The sequence below is a fragment of the Ranitomeya imitator genome, chromosome 4 (genome assembly GCF_032444005.1).
Source record: "Ranitomeya imitator isolate aRanImi1 chromosome 4, aRanImi1.pri, whole genome shotgun sequence".
Lineage (NCBI taxonomy): Eukaryota > Metazoa > Chordata > Amphibia > Anura > Dendrobatidae > Ranitomeya > Ranitomeya imitator.
Genome location: NC_091285.1, coordinates 482,580,926 through 482,604,329, shown reverse-complemented (window position 1 = coordinate 482,604,329; position 23,404 = coordinate 482,580,926). Strand labels below are relative to the sequence as shown.

General features: G+C 42.6%; 1 protein-coding gene across 1 annotated transcript in view; it reads right to left on the bottom strand.

Annotated features, from left to right (window-relative positions):
* LOC138674568 (uncharacterized) overlaps positions 1-23,404 on the bottom strand; it is a 33,376-nt gene that overhangs the window by 8,674 nt on the left and 1,298 nt on the right. Inside the window, exon 5 of the mRNA XM_069762390.1 lies at positions 22,818-23,276. Within this exon, the coding sequence (XP_069618491.1) occupies positions 22,818-23,276 (459 nt within the window). The remainder of the gene's footprint in view (positions 1-22,817; positions 23,277-23,404) is intronic.

Genomic DNA, 23,404 nt, shown 5'->3' with positions numbered 1-23,404 from the left:
CCCCCTTGAGGAGGGGTCACCGAACCCTCACCAGAGCCCCCAGGACGACCAGGATGAGCCATATGAAAGGCACGAACAAGATCGGGAGCATGGACATCAGAGGCAAAGACCCAGGAATTATCTTCCTGAGCATAACCCTTCCACTTAACCAGATACTGGAGTTTCCGCCTTGAAACACGAGAATCCAAAATCTTCTCCACAATATACTCCAACTCCCCCTCCACCAAAACCGGGGCAGGAGGGTCAACAGATGGAACCATAGGTGCCACGTATCTCCGCAACAATGACCTATGGAATACGTTATGTATGGAAAAAGAATCTGGGAGGGTCAGACGAAAAGACACAGGATTAAGAACCTCATAAATCCTATACGGACCAATGAAACGAGGTTTAAACTTAGGAGAGGCAACCTTGATAGGAATATGACGAGAAGATAACCAAACCAAATCCCCAACACGAAGTCGGGGACCCACACAGCGTCTGTGATTAGCGAAACGTTGAGCCTTCTCCTGGGACAAGGTCAAATTGTCCACTACATGAGTCCAAATCTGCTGCAACCTGTCCACCACAGTATCCACACCAGGACAGTCCGAAGACTCAACCTGCCCTGAAGAGAAACGAGGATGGAACCCAGAGTTGCAGAAAAACGGCGAAACCAAGGTAGCCGAGCTGGCCCGATTATTAAGGGCGAACTCAGCCAAAGGCAAAAAGGACACCCAGTCATCCTGATCAGCAGAAACAAAGCATCTCAGATATGTTTCCAAGGTCTGATTGGTTCGTTCGGTCTGGCCATTAGTCTGAGGATGGAAAGCCGAGGAAAAAGACAAGTCAATGCCCATCCTACCACAAAAGGCTCGCCAAAACCTCGAAACAAACTGGGAACCTCTGTCAGAAACGATATTCTCTGGAATGCCATGTAAACGAACCACATGCTGGAAGAACAATGGCACCAAATCAGAGGAGGAAGGTAATTTAGACAAGGGTACCAAATGGACCATCTTAGAGAAGCGATCACAGACCACCCAAATGACTGACATCTTTTGAGAGACGGGAAGATCTGAAATAAAATCCATAGAGATATGTGTCCAAGGCCTCTTCGGGACCGGCAAGGGCAAAAGCAACCCACTGGCACGAGAACAGCAGGGCTTAGCCCGAGCACAAATCCCACAGGACTGCACAAAAGTACGCACATCCCGCGACAGAGATGGCCACCAAAAGGATCTAGCCACTAACTCTCTGGTACCAAAGATTCCAGGATGACCAGCCAAAACCGAACAATCAACCTCAGAGATAACTTTATTCGTCCACCTATCAGGGACAAACAGTTTCTCCGCTAGGCAACGATCAGGTTTATTAGCCTGAAATTTTTGCAGCACCCGCCGCAAATCAGGGGAGATGGCAGACACAATTACTCCCTCTTTGAGGATACCCGCCGGCTCAGATAAACCCGGAGAGTCGGGCACAAAACTCCTAGACAGAGCATCCGCCTTCACATTTTTAGAGCCCGGAAGGTATGAAATCACAAAGTCAAAACGGGCAAAAAACAACGACCAACGAGCCTGTCTAGGATTCAACCGCTTGGCGGACTCGAGATAAGTCAAGTTCTTATGATCAGTCAAGACCACCACGCGATGCTTAGCTCCTTCAAGCCAATGACGCCACTCCTCGAATGCCCACTTCATGGCCAGCAACTCTCAATTGCCCACATCATAATATCGCTCAGCAGGCGAAAACTTCCTGGAAAAGAAGGCGCATGGTTTCATCACCGAGCAATCAGAACTTCTCTGCGACAAAACAGCCCCTGCTCCAATCTCAGAAGCATCAACCTCGACCTGGAACGGAAGCGAAACATCTGGTTGACACAACACAGGGGCAGAAGAAAAACGACGCTTCAACTCTTGAAAAGCTTCCACAGCAGCAGAAGACCAATTGACCACATCAGCACCCTTCTTGGTCAAATCGGTCAATGGTTTAGCAATACTAGAAAAATTGCAGATGAAGCGACGATAAAAATTAGCAAAGCCCAGGAACTTTTGCAGACTTTTCAGAGATGTCGGCTGAGTCCAATCATGGATGGCTTGGACCTTAACAGGGTCCATCTCGATAGTAGAAGGGGAAAAGATGAACCCCAAAAATGAAACCTTCTGAACACCAAAGAGACACTTTGATCCCTTCACAAACAAAGAATTAGCACGCAGGACCTGAAACACCGTTCTGACCTGCTTCACATGAGACTCCCAGTCATCCGAGAAGATCAAAATGTCATCCAAGTACACAATCAGGAATTTATCCAGGTACTCTCGGAAGATGTCATGCATAAAGGACTGAAACACTGATGGAGCATTGGCAAGTCCGAATGGCATTACTAGATACTCAAAATGGCCCTCGGGCGTATTAAATGCAGTTTTCAATTCATCGCCTCGCTTAATACGCACAAGATTATACGCACCACGAAGATCTATCTTGGTGAACCAACTAGCCCCCTTAATCCGAGCAAACAAATCAGATAACAACGGCAAGGGGTACTGAAATTTAACCGTGATCTTATTTAGAAGGCGGTAATCTATACAAGGTCTCAGTGAACCATCCTTCTTGGCCACAAAAAAGAACCCTGCTCCCAATGGCGACGACGACGGGCGAATATGCCCCTTCTCCAAGGACTCCTTCACATATCTCCGCATAGCGGCGTGCTCAGGCACAGATAAATTAAACAGTCGACCTTTTGGGAACTTACTACCAGGAATCAAATCGATAGCACAATCACAATCCCTATGCGGAGGTAGGGTATCGGACTTGGGCTCATCAAATACATCCCGGTAATCAGACAAGAACTCTGGAACCTCAGAAGGGGTGGATGACGAAATAGTCAGCAATGGGACATCACCATGTACCCCCTGACAACCCCAGCTGGACACAGACATGGATTTCCAATCTAATACTGGATTATGGACTTGTAGCCATGGCAACCCCAACACGACCACATCATGCAGATTATGCAACACTAGAAAGCGAATATCCTCCTGGTGCGCAGGAGCCATGCACATGGTCAGCTGGGTCCAGTACTGAGGCTTATTCTTGGCCAAAGGCGTAGCATCAATTCCTCTCAATGGAATAGGACACTGCAAGGGCTCCAAGAAAAACCCACAACGCCTAGCATACTCCAAGTCCATCAAATTCAGAGCAGCGCCTGAATCCACAAATGCCATGACAGAATACGATGACAAAGAGCAGATCAAGGTAACGGACAGAAGAAATTTTGACTGTACCGTACCAATGGTGGCAGACCTAGCGAACCACTTAGTGCGCTTAGGACAATCAGAGATAGCATGAGTGGAATCACCACAGTAGAAACACAGCCCATTCAGACGTCTGTGTTCTTGCCGTTCAACTCTGGTCAAAGTCCTATCGCACTGCATAGGCTCAGGTTTAAGCTCAGGTAATACCGCCAAATGGTGCACAGATTTACGCTCACACAAGCGTCGACCGATCTGAATGGCCAAAGACATAGACTCATTCAGACCAGCAGGCATAGGAAATCCCACCATGACATCCTTAAGGACTTCAGAGAGACCTTTTCTGAAAATAGCTGCGAGCACACTTTCATTCCACTGAGTGAGTACGGACCACTTTCTAAATTTCTGACAATATACCTCTATCTCATCCTGACCCTGACACAGAGCCAGCAAATTCTTCTCTGCCTGATCCACTGAATTAGGCTCATCGTACAGCAATCCGAGCGCCAGGAAAAACGCATCGATATTACTTAATGCAGGATCTCCTGACGCAAGAGAAAATGCCCAGTCCTGAGGGTCGCCACGTAAAAAAGAAATAATGATCCTAACTTGTTGAACTGGGTCACCAGAGGAGTGAGGTTTCAAAGCCAGAAATAGTTTACAATTATTTTTGAAACTCAGAAATTTAGTTCTATCTCCAAAAAAACAAATCAGGAATAGGAATTCTCGGTTCTAACATAGAATTCTGAACCACAAAGTCTTGAATATTTTGTACTCTTGCCGTGAGCTGATCCACACATGAAGACAGACCTTTAATGTCCATCGCTACACCTGTGTCCTGAACCACCCAAATGTCTAGGGGAAAAAAAAGGCAAAACAGAGTGCAGAGAAAAAAAAATGGTCTCAGAACTTCTTTTTTCCCTCTATTGAGAATCATTAGTACTTTTGGCCTCCAGTACTGTTATGATAAGGTAATTCAGTACCACAATGGACATAGAGGTCAGAGCACATACAGTGACCTGATAATAACCCAAAAACATAGAACGAGCTCTGAGACGTGGGAACTCTGCTGACCGCAATCCCTAATCCTCTCCAACCACACTAGAGGCAGCCGTGGATTGCGCCTAACGCTCCCTATGCAACTCGGCACAGCCTGAGAAACTAGCTAGCCTGAAGATAGAAAATAAGCCTACCTTGCCTCAGAGAAATACCCCAAAGGAAAAGGCAGCCCCCACATATAATGACTGTGAGTTAAGATGAAAAGACAAACGTAGAGATGAAATAGATTTAGCAAAGTGAGGCCCGACTTTCTGAACAGAGCGAGGATAGGAAAGGTAACTTTGCGGTCAACACAAAACCCTACAAAAACCACGCAAAGGGGGCAAAAAGACCCTCCGTACTGAACTAACGGCACGGAGGTACGTCCCAGAGCTTCCAGCAAGCAGAAATAAACAAATAGACAAGCTGGACAGAAAAAAACAGCAAACACAATAGCAAAGCGGAACTTAGCTATGCAGAGCAGCAGGCCACAGGAACGATCCAGGAGGAAACAGGTCCAATACTAGAACATTGACTGGAGGCCAGGATCAAAGCACTAGGTGGAGTTAAATAGAGCAGCACCTAACGACTTCACCACATCACCTGAGGAAGGAAACTCAGAAGCCGCAGTACCACTTTCCTCCACCAACGGAAGCTCACAGAGAGAATCAGGCGAAGTACCACTTGTGACCACAGGAGGGAGCTCTGCCACAGAATTCACAACAGATCTTATGCTGGAATTTATCCTTAAAAATTGTGGTACGAGGGGGCGATTTCAGAGGCATACGGTGATCTTCTATTTGCCTTTCTTGGTAACCATCCTATTAAGGCTAGAGGGAAATGGGAAGCTGAGCTGGGAGAGATTGATGATGATATTTGGGAATGAATATTAGAGTACGTGCCTAAGATCTCTATGAGTGAACCTGGGAGGTTATCACAGCTATTTGTAATCCATAGGGTTTATAGAACCCCTGAAAGATTATTCAAGGCCAGACTGAGGCCTAATTCTAATTGCCCAAGGTGTTCACAATCTCAGGCGGGAATGCTGCACATGCTGTGGCATTGCCCTAGGCTGTCTTCCTTCTGGATAGTGGTATTGAATCGTATTGAACTGGTTTATGGGTGCACGGTCCCTAAAAACCCATTGGTATGCATATTGGGATATGTGGAAGAAATAATAACGGACAATTCGACCAAAATAGTAATTGCACGATTGTTATTTATTGCAAGAAAGCTGATAGCAAAATTTTGAATAAGAGAGGAACCTCCAACTAGAAGAGAATTTATCACACAAACAGATCATATATTTCTTCTGGAAAAAAGCATATACACCAAGAGAAACAAGTTGGATCTTTTTCACAAGTTATGGCAACTGTGGATTGATTGGAACTAGTGTGGTGGAAATGATGGGATGCCAAGGTGCTCAGGGGTTGTGATAGTTCTCTAATCGATTTTGAGTACAATGTGAGGGATCCTGTTTGTTTACGTTACGGTCTCGGGTATGTGCACACGTCAGGATTTCTTGCAGAAATTTTCCTGCCAAAAACCGGAGATTTCTGCCAGAAATCCGCATGCGTTTTTACCGCGATTTTGACGCGTTTTTGACGCGTTTTTGGTGCGTTTTTTGTGCGTTTTTTTCCAAATGCATAGAATTGAGTGAAAAACACAGAAAATCCGCAAAAATAATGAACATGCTCATTTTTTTACCGCGATGCGTTTTTTTCACGGAAAAAAACGCATCCATGTGCACATAACATGCAGAATGCATTGTAAATGATAGAATTTTTAATGAGTTTTTATAGCGTTTTTTTCCGCGAAAAATGCGAAAAAAAGCGAAAAAAACTGAACGTGTGCACATAGCCTAAGGGTAGGGGGGTTGGGGGAGGGGGGAATACTTTACACTAAAAACTGTTACCTGAGTAAATTGTACTGTCATGAGTTATGTATGGTTTAATTTGCCATACTTAATAAAAATGTATCTGATAAAAAAAAAGAAATCAATATTTTGTGGAATAACCATGATTTTTATTCAGAGCTTTCATGTGTCTTGGCATGCTTGCCACCAGTCTTTCACACTGCTTCTGGTACAAAAATGTATTTTGTAGATATCCCTCAGAGGAACATGGACCCGTATGTTATATTTTATGCTTTCATCCTCCAAAGATTATGCAGGGAAAGAAATTCCACACATACACAAGTCAACACACAAATTGCCATATGTTAGGGCTAGCGGAACGCACCAAATAATAAGACTGATAGTGTACGGTGCGTTCGTAGCCCGGAGTCCACCGTGCAGAGATGGAACCTGCTGCTGAGTAATGACGGACTATATGGCGGTACTCATAAGTATACTCGCGTGGGTTAAACTTCACCCAACGTGAAGGAAGCGATCCTGTTGCGTCACAGGATCGCGGTACCGCACATAGAAGGCGAGCAAGCAGTCAGCGAACTTAACCCCAACTAGGATTGAAGTCCGATTAGACCACTTGCTGGCACAACACCGCAACAGGGTGTGTTAGGCAACTCTTATAATTAGAGCACCGAAGTGCGAACTGTGCCGTGCTGGCAGGCACCACTAAGCACCCAGACGTGGGTCAGGAAGCGCACTACTGGCGCGTGGCGCCGCACTGGCGGTCACAGCAATAGACGCTGATACGTGTGTGACACGAGTGATTTGTCGGGCGCTAGATAGCAGCCATACTCCATACGCGAACAGTCATACAATAGGGTAGGGGTATTTAATGAACGACTTGAACTCACAACAAACACACGTATTCAATTGTACACTAGCGCATGGCCGTGCGGTCATGCGCAGTTTATATAATTGCAGGACAGGAAGTGGCCACAGAAACTTTGCCCTTCCAGGGCCTGCCAAGAGGACCAATGGAATGCGCTGCAGAGCCAGAGCACAAGACCCTCGATCTCCAACGGTAGATCTTGCTCTGGGCATGCTCAGTGTGCGCAAACAAGGACTTAGTCCCAGGGAAGTCCGCTCGCCGCTGACCAGCACTGACTTTAATGGCAGGAGCTGAAGAAGCAGCAGTAACTCTCTGTACAGAGTGAGAGCGAGCAAGACACTGGGAGCGACGTCCCTGCTGAGCAGACTCCACTGCGGCTGGAGGAGAATGGGAGACCGCAGCGGAGAAGGATCGAGATTCCCCCTGTGCAGCAGAGGAAACTCGACTCCTAACACCATATCCCTCAACTCTGCACTCCACTGTCCAGAGGAGCCAAACTCAGAGAAAGCCCAGTGGGTCAAGTCAAGAAATGAATTCAGAGACTAAAGGACCAGAGTACAAGTGCAAAAAGGCAACAAGTTCTGTGTCATGGCTGAGGCCACTACATGTAAGAACATTCCAGTTAAAAATCCATTTGGATTCCACCCTTGACATCCGTGCCATAAAATTGCCACCCCTCCAATTCTTACCGATATTCTCCAGGGGGAGCACCGCCGATCGCGGCCGGGTGTCAGCTGTTTATCGCAGCTGACATCCGGCACTATGTGCCAGGAGCGGTCACGGACCGCCCCCGGCACATTAACCCCTGGCACACCGCGATCAAAGATGATTGCGATGTGCCGGCGGTATAGGGAAGCTTCCCGCAGGGAGGGGGCTCCCTGCGGGCTTCCCTGAGCCCCCCGCAGCAACGCGATGTGATCGCGTTGCTGCGAGGGTCTCACCTCCCTCCCTGCTTCCTCCAGCCCCGGATCCAAGATGGCCGCGGATCCGGGTCCTGCAGGGAGGGAGGTGGCTTCACAGAGCCTGCTCAGAGCAGGCACTGTGAAGGCTGCAGCGCTGCATGTCAGATCAGTGATCTGACAGAGTGCTGTGCAAACTGTCAGATCACTGATCTGTGATGTCCCCCCCTGGGACAATGTAAAAAAGTAAAAAAAAAAAATTCAAAATGTGTAAAAAAAAAATAAAAAAAAATATTCCTAAATAATGAAAAATATATATATATATTATTCCCTTAAATACATTTCTTTATCTAAATAAAAAAAAAAACAATAAAAGTACACATATTTAGTATCGCCGCATCCGTAACGGCCCGACCTATAAAACTGGCCCACTAGTTAACCCCTTCAGTAAACACCGTAAGAAAAAAAAAAAAAACGAGGCAAAAAACGCTTTATTATCATACCGCCGAACAAAAAGTGGAATAACACGCGATCAGAAAGACAGATATAAATAACCATGATACCGCTGAAAGCGTCATCTTGTCCCGCAAAAAACGAGCCGCCATACAGCATCATCAGCTAAAAAAAAAAAAGTTATAGTCCTGAGAATAAAGCGATGCAAAAATAATTATTTTTTCTATAAAATAGTTTTTATCGTATAAAAGCGCCAAAACATAAAAAAATGATATAAATGAGGTGTCGCTGTAATCGTACTGACCCGAAGAATAAAACTGCTTTATCAATTTTACCAAACGCGGAACGGTATAAACGCCTCCCCCAAAAGAAATTCATGAATAGCTGGTTTTTGGTCATTCTGCCTCGCAAAAATCGGAATAAAAAGCGATCAAAAAATGTAACATGCCCGAAAATGTTACCAATAAAAACATCAACTCGTCCCGCAAAAAACAAGACCTCACATGACTCTGTGAACCAAAATATGGAAAAATTATAGCTCTCAAAATGTGGTAACGCAAAAAATATTTTTTGCAATAAAAAGCGTCTTTCAGTGTGTGACGGCTGCCAATCATAAAAATCCGCTAAAAAACCCGCTATAAAAGTAAATCAAACCCCCCTTCATCACCCCCTTAGTTAGGGAAAAATTAAAAAAATGTATTTATTTCCATTTTTCCATTAGGGCTAGGGTTAGGGCTAGGGCTAGGGTTAGGGCTAGGGTTAGGGTTTGGGCTAGGGTTAGGGCTAGGGCTAGGGCTAGGGTTAGGGTTAGGGTTAGGGCTAGGGTTAGGGTTAGGGCTAGGGTTAGGGCTAGGGTTAGGGTTAGGGTTAGGGCTAGGGTTAGGGCTAGGGCTAGGGTTAGGGCTAGGGTTAGGGTTAGGGCTATGGTTAGGACTAGGGTTAAGGCTACAGTTAGGGTTGGGGCTAAAGTTAGGGTTAGGGCTATGGTTAGGGCTAGGGTTAGGGCTACAGTTTGGGTTGGGGCTAAAGTTAAGGTTGGGGCTAGGGTTAAGGCTACAGTTAGGGTTGGGGCTAAAGTTACGGTTAGGGTTTAGATTACATTTACAGTTGGGAATAGGGTTGGGATTAGGGTTAGGTGTGTGTCAGGGTTAGAGGTGTGGTTAGGGTTACTGTTGGGATTAGGGTTAGGGGTGTGTTTGGATTAGGGTTTCAGTTATAATTGGGGGGTTTCCACTGTTTAGGCACATCAGGGGCTCTCCAAACGCGACATGGCGTCCGATCTCAATTCCAGCCAATTCTGCGTTGAAAAAGTAAAACAGTGCTCCTTCCCTTCCGAGCTCTCCCGTGTGCCCAAACAGGGGTTTACCCCAACATATGGGGTATCAGCGTACTCAGGACAAATAGGACAACAACTTTTGGGGTCCAATTTCTCCTGTTACCCTTTGGAAAATACAAAACTGGGGGCTAAAAAATAATTTTTGTGGGAAAAAAAAGGATTTTTTATTTTCACGGCTCTGCGTTATAAACTGTAGTGAAACACTTGGGGGTTCAAAGTTCTCACAACACATCTAGATAAGTTCCATGGGGGTCTAGTTTCCAATATGGGGTCACTTGTGGGGGATTTCTACTGTTTAGGTACATTAGGGGTTCTGCAAACGCAATGTGACGCCTGCAGACCATTCCATCTAAGTCTGCATTCCAAATGGCACTCCTTCCCTTCCGAGCCCTCCCATGCGCCCAAACGGTGGTTCCCCCCAACATATGGGGTATCAGCGTACTCAGGACAAATTGGACAACAACTTTTGGGGTCCAATTTCTCCTGTTACCCTCGGGAAAATACAAAACTGGGGGCTAAAAAATAATTTTTGGGGGAAAGATTTTTTTTTACAATTCTCACGGCTCTGCGTTACAAACTGTAGTGAAACACTTAGGGGTTCAAAGCTCTCACAACACATCTAGATGAGTTCCTTAGGGGGTCTAGTTTCCAAAATGGTGTCACTTGTGGGGGGTTTCTACTGTTTCGGTACATTAGGGGCTCTGCAAATGCAATGTGACACCTGCAGACCATTCCATCTAAGCCTGCATTCCAAATGGAGCTCCTTCCCTTCCGAGCCCTCCCATGCACCCAAACAGTGGTTCCCCCCCACATATGGGGTATCAGCGCACTCAGAACAAATTGGACAACAAATTTTGGGGTCCAATTTCTCCTGTTACCCTCGGTAAAATACAAAACTGGGGGCTAAAAAAATAATTTTTGTGGGAAAAATTTTTTGTTTTATTTTTACGGCTCTGTATTATAAACTTCTGTGAAGCACTTGGTGGGTCAAAGTGCTCACCACACATCTAGATAAGTTCCTTAGTGGGTCTACTTTCCAAAATGGTGTCACTTGTGGGGGGTTTCAATGTTTAGGCACATCAGTGGCTCTCCAAACGCAACATGGCGTCCCATCTCAATTCCTGTCAATTTTGCATTGAAAAGTCAAACGGCGCTCCTTCCCTTCCGAGCTCTCCCATCCGCCCAAACAGTGGTTTACCCCCACATATGGGGTATCAGCGTACTCAGGACAAATTGTACAACAACTTTTGGGGTCCAATTTCTTCTCTTACCTTTGGGAAAATAAAAAATTGGGGACGGAAAGTTAATTTTTGTGAAAAAAATATGATTTTTTATTTTTACGGTTCTACATTATAAACTTCTGTGAAGCACTTGGTGGGTCAAAGTGCTCACCACACATCTAGATAAGTTCCTTAAGGGGTCTACTTTCCAAAATGGTGTCACTTGTGGGGGGTTTCAATGTTTAGGCACATCAGGGGCTCTCCAAACGAAACATGGCGTCCCATCTCAATTCCTGTCAATTTTGCATTGAAAAGTCAAACGGCGCTCCTTCCCTTCCGAGCTCTCCCATCCGCCCAAACAGTGGTTTACCCCCACATATGGGGTATCAGCGTACTCAGGACAAATTGTACAACAACTTTTGGGGTCCAATTTCTTCTCTTACCTTTGGGAAAATAAAAAATTGGGGACGGAAAGTTAATTTTTGTGAAAAAAATATGATTTTTTATTTTTACGGTTCTACATTATAAACTTCTGTGAAGCACTTGGTGGGTCAAAGTGCTCAACACACATCTAGATAAGTTCCTTAAGGGGTCTACTTTCCAAAATGGTGTCACTTGTGGGGGGTTTCAATGTTTAGGCACATCAGGGGCTCTCCAAACGAAACATGGCGTCCCATCTCAATTCCAGTCAATTTTGCATTGAAAAGTCAAATGTCGCTCCTTCGCTTCCGAGCTCTGCCATGCGCCCAAACAGTGGTTTACCCCCACATGTGGGGTATTGTCGTGCTCAGGACAAATTGTACAACAATGTTTGGGGTCTATTTTCTCCTGTTACCCTTGGTAAAATTAAACAAATTGGAGCTGAATTAAATTTTTTGTGAAAAAAAGTTAAATGTTCATTTTTATTTAAACATTCAAAAAATTCCTGTGAAGCACCAGAAGGGTTAATAAACTTCTTGAATATGGTTTTGAGCACCTTGAGGGGTGTAGTTTTTAGAATGGTGTCACACTTGGGTATTTTCTATCATATAGACCCCTCAAAATGACTTCAAATGAGATGTGGTCCCTAAAATAAAATGGTGTTGTAGAAATGAGAAATTGCTGGTCAACTTTTAACCCTTATAACTCCCTAACAAAAAAAAATTTTGGTTCCAAAATTGTGCTGATGTAAAGTAGACATGTGGGAAATGTTACTTATTAAGTATTTTGTCTGACATATCTCTGTGATTTAATTGCATAAAAATTCAAAGTTGGAAAATTGCGAAATTTTCATAATTTTTGCAAATTTCCGTTTTTTTCACAAATAAACGCAGGTACGATCAAAGAATTTTTACCATTGTCATGAAGTACAATATGTCACAAGAAAACAATGTCAGAATCACTGGGATCCGTTGAAGCGTTCCAGAGTTATAACCTCACAAAGGACAGTGGTCAGAATTGTAAAAATTGGCCCGGTCATTAACGTGCAAACCACCCTTGGGGGTAAAGGGTTTAAAAAAAAATCATTGAAAACAGGCCACTGTGACATTTGTAGCTGTTTTCACTTTAAAAATGCAGCTTTTGGCTGTGTTCATGTGCAGAATTTTTCCAGTGTTTTTTTCTGCAAATAAGTTTACAACACAAGCAAAAACTATGAGATTTCAGAAATCTCCTGCACGCGCTTGTTTTTTCTCCCGACTGAATTTCAGAACTGCAGCGTTTTTTAAATCTTCAGTATGTCAATTCTTTCAGCATTTTTTTGACCCATAGAAAGCAATAAAATAGAGAAAAAAGCTGTAAATATCGCAACTGCGTTTTTTGCTGTGTTTTGTTGAATAACACTAATTTTATTAAACATGTATTGTAGACAATGGGCAAATGTAATCTGCACCCAAAAAATGCTGTAAAAAAATGACAACAAAACTCTGAAAAACGGGCATTTTGAAAGCAGAGTTTTTGCTGCCAAGAGTGTAGGTTTTAACTGCAAAAAAAAAAAACAAAATGCTGCAAAAACGCTGAATTATGTGCCAGTGGTTTAGGTAACACGAGTCTTGTGTGAGGTTCCATTTGGTAGCGTTTTATATATAAAATACATGTTTGCGTATATATATATATATATGTCTAAGGGTCTCTTCCGTCTGTCTGTCACGGAAATCACAAGTCGCTGATTGGTCTTGGCAAAATGGCCACGACCAATCAGCAACGGGCACAGTCCGGCAGCAAAATGGCCGCTCCCTACTCCCCTGCAGTAAGTGCCCGCTCCATACTCCCCTCCAGTCAGCACTCACACAGGGTTAATGGCAGCATTGACTACCACGTTATGCTGCGGTGTAACGCACTCCATTAACGCTCCTATTAACCCTGTGTGACCAACTTTTTACTATTGATGCTGCTTATGCAGCATCAATAGTAAAAAGATCTAATGCTAAAAATAATAAAAAAATATTATATACTCACCCTCCGTCGGCCTCCCAGATCCAGCCCAGGCCTTTCCCGCTCCTCGCGATGCTCCGGTGACCGGTCCATGCATTGCGGTCTTGCGAGATGATGACGTAGTGGTCTCGCGAGACCGCTACATCATCATCTTGCGAGACCACAATGCACCCTTGGGACCGGAGCGTCGCGAGGAGCATCGGTGAACGCCTGGGCTGGATCCGGGGGTCCGACGGAGGGTAAGTATATAACTATTTTTTATTTTAATTCTTTTTTTAACAGGGATATGGTGCCCACATTGCTATATACTACATGGGCTGTGTTAGATACTGCGTGGGCTGTGTTATATACTACATCTCTGTGCTATATACTATGTGGGCTGTGCAATATATTACGTGGCTGTGGAATATATTACTTGGCTGGGCAATATACTACATCGCTGTGCTCTATACTACGTGGCCTGTGTTATATACTGCATGGGCAGTGTTATATACTACGTCTCTGTGCTATATACTACGTGGCTGTGCTATATACTACGTGGCTGTGCTATATACTACGTGGCTGTGCAATATATTACGTGGCTGTGCAATATACTATGTGGCTGTGCAATATACTATGTGGCTGTGCAATATACTATGTGTCTGTGCAATATACTATGTGGCTGTGCAATATACGTGTCTGTGCTATATACTACGTGTCTGTGCTATATACTACGTGGCTGAGCAATATACTATGTGGCTGGGCAATATACTACGTTTCTGTGCTATATATTACGTGGCTGGGCAATATACTACATGGCTGTGCTATATACTACGTGGGCTGTGCTATATACTACGTGGGCTGTGTTATATACTACGTGGGCTGTGTTATACGCTACTTGGCTGTGCTATATTTCTCTGCTGTATCTCTGCATCATGAATCGTGGTATCTGTTAAAGAGGAGGGCCCACTGAGACTCTTTCGCCCGGGGCCCTCAAAAACCTGGAGCCGGCCCTGGTTTTACTGATTAGTCATGCCCAGCCACGAAAAAATCAGCGACAGATGCAGTGTGCCCGCGAATTGGCGCGGAATTTGAACCATGCTTCGCTAATTGGTCGCGGCCGGCCGAATCCTGTGTATAAATTGCATTATTCTGAAAGCTTCATAAATAAACTACATACATATTCTAGCATACCCTATGCGTTAGAATCGGGCCACCATCTAGTGTATATATATATATATATATATATATATATATATATATTATTATTAACTAAAATGGTATATACTGGTAGTACGCACCTGTACTATATATGCGTATAGTCTACCCTTAATATTTCACATGGGAATTCATTTATTTCTATATAATAAAGGCGAAGAAGAAACCCGACACAGAGTCCGAAAATTGAAGTATAATGTGACAATATTTATTAAAATGTATAAATCGAAAAAAGGGGGGTACAGTGAGAAAAATACCATAAAACGGCACTACACCAGGGACAGAAAAATGGCAATAAAACAGTTCAAAATAACACCTCAATGGGAATTTTCACTTTCATATATGTGCATAGTTATATACATACAGTGGGGCAAAAAAGTATTTAGTCAGTCAGCAATAGTGCAAGTTCCACCACTTAAAAAGATGAGAGGCGTCTGTAATTTACATCATAGGTAGACCTTAACTATGGGAGACACACTGTGAAAAAAAAATCCAGAAAATCACATTGTCTGTTTTTTTATCATTTTTTTTGCATATTATGGTGGAAAATAAGTATTTGGTCAGAAACAAACAATCAAGATTTCTGGCTCTCACAGACCTGTAACTTCTTCTTTAAGAGTCTCCTCTTTCCTCCACTCATTACCTGTAGTAATGGCACCTGTTTAAACTTGTTATCAGTATAAAAAGACACCTGTGCACACCCTCAAACAGTCTGACTCCAAATTCCACTATGGTGAAGACCAAAGAGCTGTCAAAGGACACCAGAAACAAAATTGTAGCCCTGCACGAGGCTGGGAAGACTGGATCTGCAACAGCCAACCATCTTGGAGTGAAGAAATCAACAGTGGGAGCAATAATTAGAAAATGGAAGACATACAAGACCACTGATAATCTCCCTCGATCTGGGGCTCCACGCAAAATCCCACCCCGTGGGGTCAGAATGATCACAAGAACGGTGAGCAAAAATCCCAGAACCACGCGGGGGGACCTAGTGAATGAACTGCAGAGAGCTGGGACCAATGTAACAAGGCCTACCATAAGTAACACACTACGCCACCATGGACTCAGATCCTGCAGTGCCAAACGTGTCGCACTGCTTAAGCCAGTACATGTCCGGGCCCGTCTGAAGTTTGCTAGAGAGCATTTGGATGATCCAGAGGAGTTTTGGGAGAATGTCCTATGGTCTGATGAAACCAAACTGGAACTGTTTGGTAGAAACACAACTTGTCGTGTTTGGAGGAAAAAGAATACTGAGTTGCATCCATCAAACACCATACCTACTGTAAAGCATGGTGGTGGAAACATCATGCTTTGGGGCTGTTTCTCTGCAAAGGGGCCAGGACGACTGATCCGGGTACATGAAAGAATGAATGGGGCCATGTATCGTGAGATTTTGAGTGCAAACCTCCTTCCATCAGCAAGGGCATTGAAGATGAAACGTGGCTGGGTCTTTCAACATGACAATGATCCAAAGCACACCGCCAGGGCAACGAAGGAGTGGCTTCGTAAGAAGCATTCAAGGTCCTGGAGTGGCCTAGCCAGTCTCCAGATCTCAACCCTATAGAAAACCTTTGGAGGGAGTTGAAAGTCCATGTTGCCAAGCGAAAAGCCAAAAACATCACTGCTATAGAGGAGATCTTCATGGAGGAATGGGCCAACATACCAACAACAGTGTGTGGCAACCTTGTGAAGACTTACAGAAAACGTTTGACCTCTGTCATTGCCAACAAAAGATATATTACAAAGTATTGAGATGAAATTTTGTTTCTGACCAAATACTTATTTTCCATCATAATATGCAAATAAAATGTTAAAAAAACAGACAATGTATTTTCTGGATTTTTTTTTCTCAGTTTGTCTCCCATAGTTGAGGTCTACCTATGATGTAAATTACAGACGCCTCTCATCTTTTTAAGTGGTGGAACTTGCACTATTGCTGACTGACTAAATACTTTTTTGCCCCACTGTATATATGCCATATAGCTATAAATAGTGGTAACACCCGGACTGGGGTGTAAAGTGCATGTGCAAGATAAAGTGGCTACAGTCTAATAGGAGTAGATAAAAGAGGATAATATGGACTAATCAATGTGTGATAATACCCATAATGTGACAGCCCATATAGTAATGAGCCATAAGCGGACAAAAGGAACAATCATATATGCCCAAAAAAACTTTGTACATAGGGAAAGAGCCACCTGGTATTTAACTGCAGTATAAAATGTAAGTCCCTGGGATGTGCCGAGCCCCGACGCGCGTTTCGGCGTCTGCCTTCGTCTGACGGCAGACGCCGAAACGCGCGTCACATTATACTTCAATTTTCGGACTCTGTGTCGGGTTTCTTCTTTGCCTTTATTGTCTGTTTTCCGATTGTCCAGTACATTCCATGTGGTGCACACTGGTGGTGATGTTTCCCTCCTTTACATAAAGTACATGTGTGCACTGTGCCTTGAGTTTTTATATTTTATTTCTATATAATGTACACCCGAGTTCAACAGACAGTAGTAAGACAAGGTCATCCTGAGATTACAAGCAGTGACTGTGGTCGGAGCTCCAGTGCTGGTCGGTGCTGAATGCGGCTTTGTAACCTGATCCTGCAGTGATCAGCAAGGAGCTCTGACTTCACAGTGCGAAAATCATTGCTCTCTTGTGAGATTTTGGTGAATAGACTAAAGGTACCGTCACACTAAGCGACACTGCAGCGATACCGACAACGATCCGGATCGCTGCAGCGTCGCTGTTTGATCGCTGGAGAGCTGTCACACGGACAGCTCTCCAGCGACCGATTCACACACGCCGATTCAGCGATGTCAGCAGGAAGTCCAGCGACGAAATAAAGTTCTGGACTTTCTGCAGCGACCAACGACATCACAGCAGGATTCTGATCGCTGCTGTGTGTCAAACTGAACGATATCGCTAGCCAGGACGCTACATGTTATGACCTGGTGGTCAGGACAATAATGGACCTGGTGGTTAAGAGCACACGGACTGACCTGATAGTTACTGATAATAAAGGACGAGCTCTGGGACGTGGGAACTCTGCTGACCGCAATCCCTAAACCTATCAACCACACTAGAAATAGCCATGGATTGCACCTAACGCTCCCTATGCAACTCGGCACAGCCTAAGAAACTAGCTAGCCCTGAAGATAGGAAAATAAAGCCTACCTTGCCTCAGAGAAATTCCCCAAAGGAAAAGGCAGCCCCCCAAATATAATGACTGTGAGTAAAGATGAAAATACAAACACATAGATGAAATAGATTAAGCAAAGTGAGGCCCGACTTACTGAACAGACCGAGGATAGGAAAGGTTACTTTGCGGTCAGCACAAAAACCTACAAAAAGACCACGCAGAGGGCGCAAAAAGACCCTCCGCACCGAATCACGGTGCGTAGGCGCTCCCTCTGCGTCCCAGAGCTTCCAGCAAGCAAGACAACAAATTAAATAGCAAGCTGGACAGAAAAATAGCAAACCAAAGAAATACAAGCTGGAACTTAGCTTCTGATGGGAAGACAGGTCACAAGAACGATCCAGGAGTGAACTAGACCAATACTGAAACATTGACAGGTGGCGTGGAGCAAAGATAAATAGATAAAGTTAAATAGAGCAGCAGCTAACGAATTAACCTCGTCACCTGTGAAAGGAAACTCAGAAACACCCACCAGAGGAAGTACATGGACAGAACCAGCCGAAGTACCATTCATGACCACAGGAGGGAGCCCGACAACAGAATTCACAACAGTACCCCCCCCCCCTTGAGGAGGGGTCACCGAACCCTCACCAGAGCCCCCAGGCTGACCAGGATGAGCCAAATGAAAGGCACAAACCAGATCGGCAGCATGAACATCAGAGGCAAAAACCTAGGAATTATCTTCCTGACCATAACCCTTCCACTTGACCAGGTACTGGAGTTTCCGTCTCGAAACACGAGAATACAAAATCTTCTCCACCACATACTCCAACTCCCCCTAAACTAACACCGGGGCAGGAGGATCAACGGATGGAACCACAGGCGCCATAGTAGTGTATAATTCATAGGTTTCGTCAAACTCAATCTGACAGGTGCCCCGCCCCTATCAAAGTGTATCAAAATGTGTAACCCCTCCCCTCCCCTTGTCTGCCGGCTGGTAGCCAGCTGGCCCTCCTTGTTTGATTACCCCTTTTGATATAGTTTAATATAGTTTAATTTGTTGTAGTTTTGATATTATTCCCGTATTTTGTGGAATAACACATGTTTATAATTATAGCCTAGTCGTGTATTTATTTTACACGTGGTTTATAACACCTTTCTCATTTGTTTTATAATAGATTTTATACGTAGCCCCGAGTTTGATTCTGTAAGCTTTTGTTTTATTCACAGTGTATTCATATAGTGGAGAACTTAAAGCTGTTTATATGTGTCTCTACTGAACACTATGGTGAACATTAACTAAATGTTTATTTTCACAAACAGAGAATCTGCTGTGGGTATTTGCAGTGTATTCATATAGTGGAGAACTTAAAGCTGTCTATTTGTTTTTGTAAATGGTGAACACTAACTAAATGGTGAACATTACCTAAATGTTTAGGTTAACTGCGGTTCAGAGGTTTATAACACCTAGGTCAATTGTTGTTGTATTTGCGTACCCCATAAATGTTTATTTTCACAAACAGAAGAGGCAGCTTTTTTTGTTTGTACATGTATTGTACCTGAAGGTTATCTACTGAGGGCATTGTAAGTTGTGTTTATTCACATTGTAGCAGATTTTCTCCTTGTGGCTGCCTTATATACACAGAAGCGATATGCACCAATGTCACAACACAAGTTATAATATGACCCAATGTTACAACACAAGTAAAACCAAAGACACGATATTGTAAAAAATTTAAAAAGATTTATTTCTCACGATAAAACAACAGCTCAAATTTTAAGTTAGCTAACAGCATGATGCTGACAAATGCATCATTGCGGTATCTGATAACGACACGATGAACAAGTATGAAAATACACCAATATTAACTATTTTCGCCCGCATTTTATATAAAATCTGCATAAAAAATCTTCTTGGCTGCACCAAAACACGTAAGAAACAAATGTACAACTTTTAGCGCTGCAGCATACGCAGATATTATTTCGGCGTTCTTTAATTCTACATTATTTTATCACACATTAATTTCACAACTTTTATATGATATTTATAACACATTCTCATTTATAAGGGATTTATAGCACAATATTGTAAAATCATTTATTGGTGCGCGGCCTTACTAATATCCTTTGAAAATAAATTCAACATTATTATTCCATGCTGTGACATTTTTATTCTTCAGCAACCTGTTTAGTAAAAATTCAGCATTCTTTTTATATCTTTGGTTTATATTATATTAGCTTTTTGTCATAGGTCAGGGATTTTTTTTTTTTTTTGCACTTTATTAATATGCGGTTATTAGTCATTTAGGACTTATGTTATCATGTTTTTTGCACTTTATTAATATGTTGACCACATAGGTCAGGGATTTTTGCACTTTATTAATATGCGGGCCACATAGGTCAGTGATTTTTGCACTTTATTAACATACAACACACACAAGAAATAGACATTTAGAACTTATTTATGATTAATATGCGATTATTAGGCATTTAGGACTTATGTTATCATGTTTTTGCACTTTATTAATATGCGGTTATTAGGCATTTAGGATTTATGTTATCATGTTTTTTGCACTTTATTAATATGCTGACCACATAGGTCAGGGATTTTTTGTGCTTTATTAATATGCGGGCCACAAACACTTCTGCACCCACGGGCGCTTCTCAACCAACCATGCATCCGGTACTCATCAGGCACTGTGAAATAATGCAAAAATACATCTGTGTGCGGCTGTCGGCATCAACATTTTGCTATTATAAGTTTATGGTTCTGTAAAGAACACGCAACACATACAGAACTCACACACACACACAAATACACACAGCACACAACACGCACATATTATGAAAAATGACAACCATTGTATGTGATTTAAAAGACTTTAGTTAGATTTATCAGGGGTGATTTAGTTTGAAAGCACGCAGCTCCTCGGTATTGTCAGGTGTTGGACACGCATTTAACAGTCTTTCATATGTATCGCAGAAAGATTTTAGTTCCAACTGCGGGTCAGCGGCTTAAAGAAAAGTTATTGTGGCCTTGATTCTGGGGTAACACATGTTTATAAATATAGCCTAGTCGTGTATTTATTTTACACATGGTTTATAACACCTTTCATTTGTTTTTGTTGTTTGATTGTCATGTAAGAAGCGTTGTGTTTTATACGAATATAAAAGTGACACATTCCCATATATTATTACAGCTTTCATTAATTCTACATTATTTTAGCACATATTAATTTTACACTATTAATTTTACAGGTGCCTGTGCTGCCTATAATTTGACTCCTTTTTATACAAAGACATCTAACATATACAGACTTTTAATGTTTTTGTGTAAAATCGCGGTCAGACAGGCAAAAACACACACACACACACACACGCACACAACACAGAACCACACACAACAAACACACAGAACCCACACACACACAACACATACAGCACACACACACACACAAGAAATAGACATTTAGGACTTATTTATGTTATTATCTTTATGCACTTTGGATGTGCTGTCTATAATTTGACTCTATCCTTGTTTTGTTGAAAATAACTGGACATACATAAGAAACCGGGCAATATATCTTTATAGAAATAACACTTCTGCACTCTTTGTGCATTTCTATCAGTTTTATTCATGCATTTATAACACAACATGTTTGATATTGGTAATTTGATTCTGGGAACACATTTTAAGTTACTGCTGCACATGTATTACTGTTTTTCTTGTTTTTTTGTGTAAAATTTCGTTGTTGGCTTACAAAGACATTTCTTTGAGAAATGTGTAGCATAACCAATTACCCATCACGGCCACTAGATGGCAGAATATCATATTAATTATTCTGGGATAACATTTCTCTTTGTGCATTTCTATCAGTTTTATTTATGCTTTTATAACACAACATGTTTGATATTGTTAATTTGATTCGGGGATAACACATGTTTATAAAAATAACGCTATAGCAAGCGGTAATGTCAAATTCTGAAAATAGCCATTTTATATTGAATTACTAACATTTTTCTATTTTAGCGCTGACACAGCCACATATATTATTCCCGCTTTCTTTAATTCTGCATTATTTTATCACATGATGAAAATAGTCATGGGATAACATTTCTCTTTGTGCATTTCTATCAGTTTTATTCATGCATTTATAACACAACATGTTTGATATTGGTAATTTGATTCTGGGAACACATTTTAAGTTACTGCTGCACATGTATTACTGTTTTTCTTGTTTTTTGTGTAAAATTTCGTTGTTGGCTTACAAAGACATTTCTTTGAGAAATGTGTAGCATAACCAATTACCCATCACGGCCACTAGATGGCAGAATATCATATTAATTATTCTGGGATAACATTTCTCTTTGTGCATTTCTATCAGTTTTATTTATGCTTTTATAACACAACATGTTTGATATTGTTAATTTGATTCGGGGATAACACATGTTTATAAAAATAACGCTATAGCAAGCGGTAATGTCAAATTCTGAAAATAGCCATTTTATATTGAATTACTAACATTTTTCTATTTTAGCGCTGACACAGCCACATATATTATTCCAGCTTTCTTTAATTCTGCATTATTTTATCACATGATGAAAATAGTCATTTTATATTGAATTATTGCAGCTCGCGGCGCATTACCACTGGACTCGTTTCTCAATTAATTTCCCAGCTGGCGACGCTATCTATAATTCTGCGTATACCTTAGGCGTGTATTTACATGGCAGTGTAATTATTTCTCACAATAAAACAGCATCTCAAATTTTAAGTTAGCTAACAGCATAATGATGACAAATGCATCTTTGCGGAATCTGATAACGAAACGATGAACAATGGACGGACCCTGACAAATACACACAACACACAACACGCACATATTATGAAAAATGACAACCATTGTATGTGATTTAAAAGACTTTAGTTAGATTTATCAGGGGTGATTTAGTTTGAAAGCACGCAGCTCCTCGGTAACGTCAGGTGTTGGACATGCATTTAACAGTCTTTCATATGTATCGCAGAAAGATTTTAGTTCCATCTGTGCAAGTTTGCTTTGAGCATACTGCGCAGACATGTCAGTAAACATTTTGACATGGTCAGCATCCCACGAAGGACGACCTGTGTAAGGTGTATGTACAGCAACTTTCTGCTTTCTACCTACATGGCGTCGGGATACGGCTCGTTTCTTTAGAGGTAATACAGGGGCAAAAACGCTAGAAGAGCCTGCAAGAGCAGTATCTGCAGATTGCACAGTCTGGCACACAGGTATATTGAGGGGCTCTGTGGGTGACCACATACCCTCGGAGAGCTGTTCAATTTCTCTGTTTTCAGGCGTAACTTGTGGTATGACGCCTGTGCTATTGGCGGGCCGAGTTATGCGGGGCCTAGCGTTCGGCGCTGCACGTTTCTCTCTTGAAACGTTCGTATATTTCTGATGTGAAATCTTGGGGCTTGGATTCCCGGGTTGTTTTGGTGCAGCGTAGCATTCATCACGATCCACAACACAGATGGGCGAGAGAGATGTTGTTCGCACCGCCGTATTAGCTCTTTGTGGTTGATTCTCTTCAGCGTCGTAATTACGCCGGTGCAAAACTCGTTGCTGAAGAGGCGACGTATCTAAAAGAAAAGATACAAGTGGCGGTTAGCCGCGAAACGGCGCAAAATTGGAAAAGCTAAACGGCGACGCATAGCTATGATCATGCGTAATATTTGAAAAGTTAATGGGGACAGGTACCCATGAAATC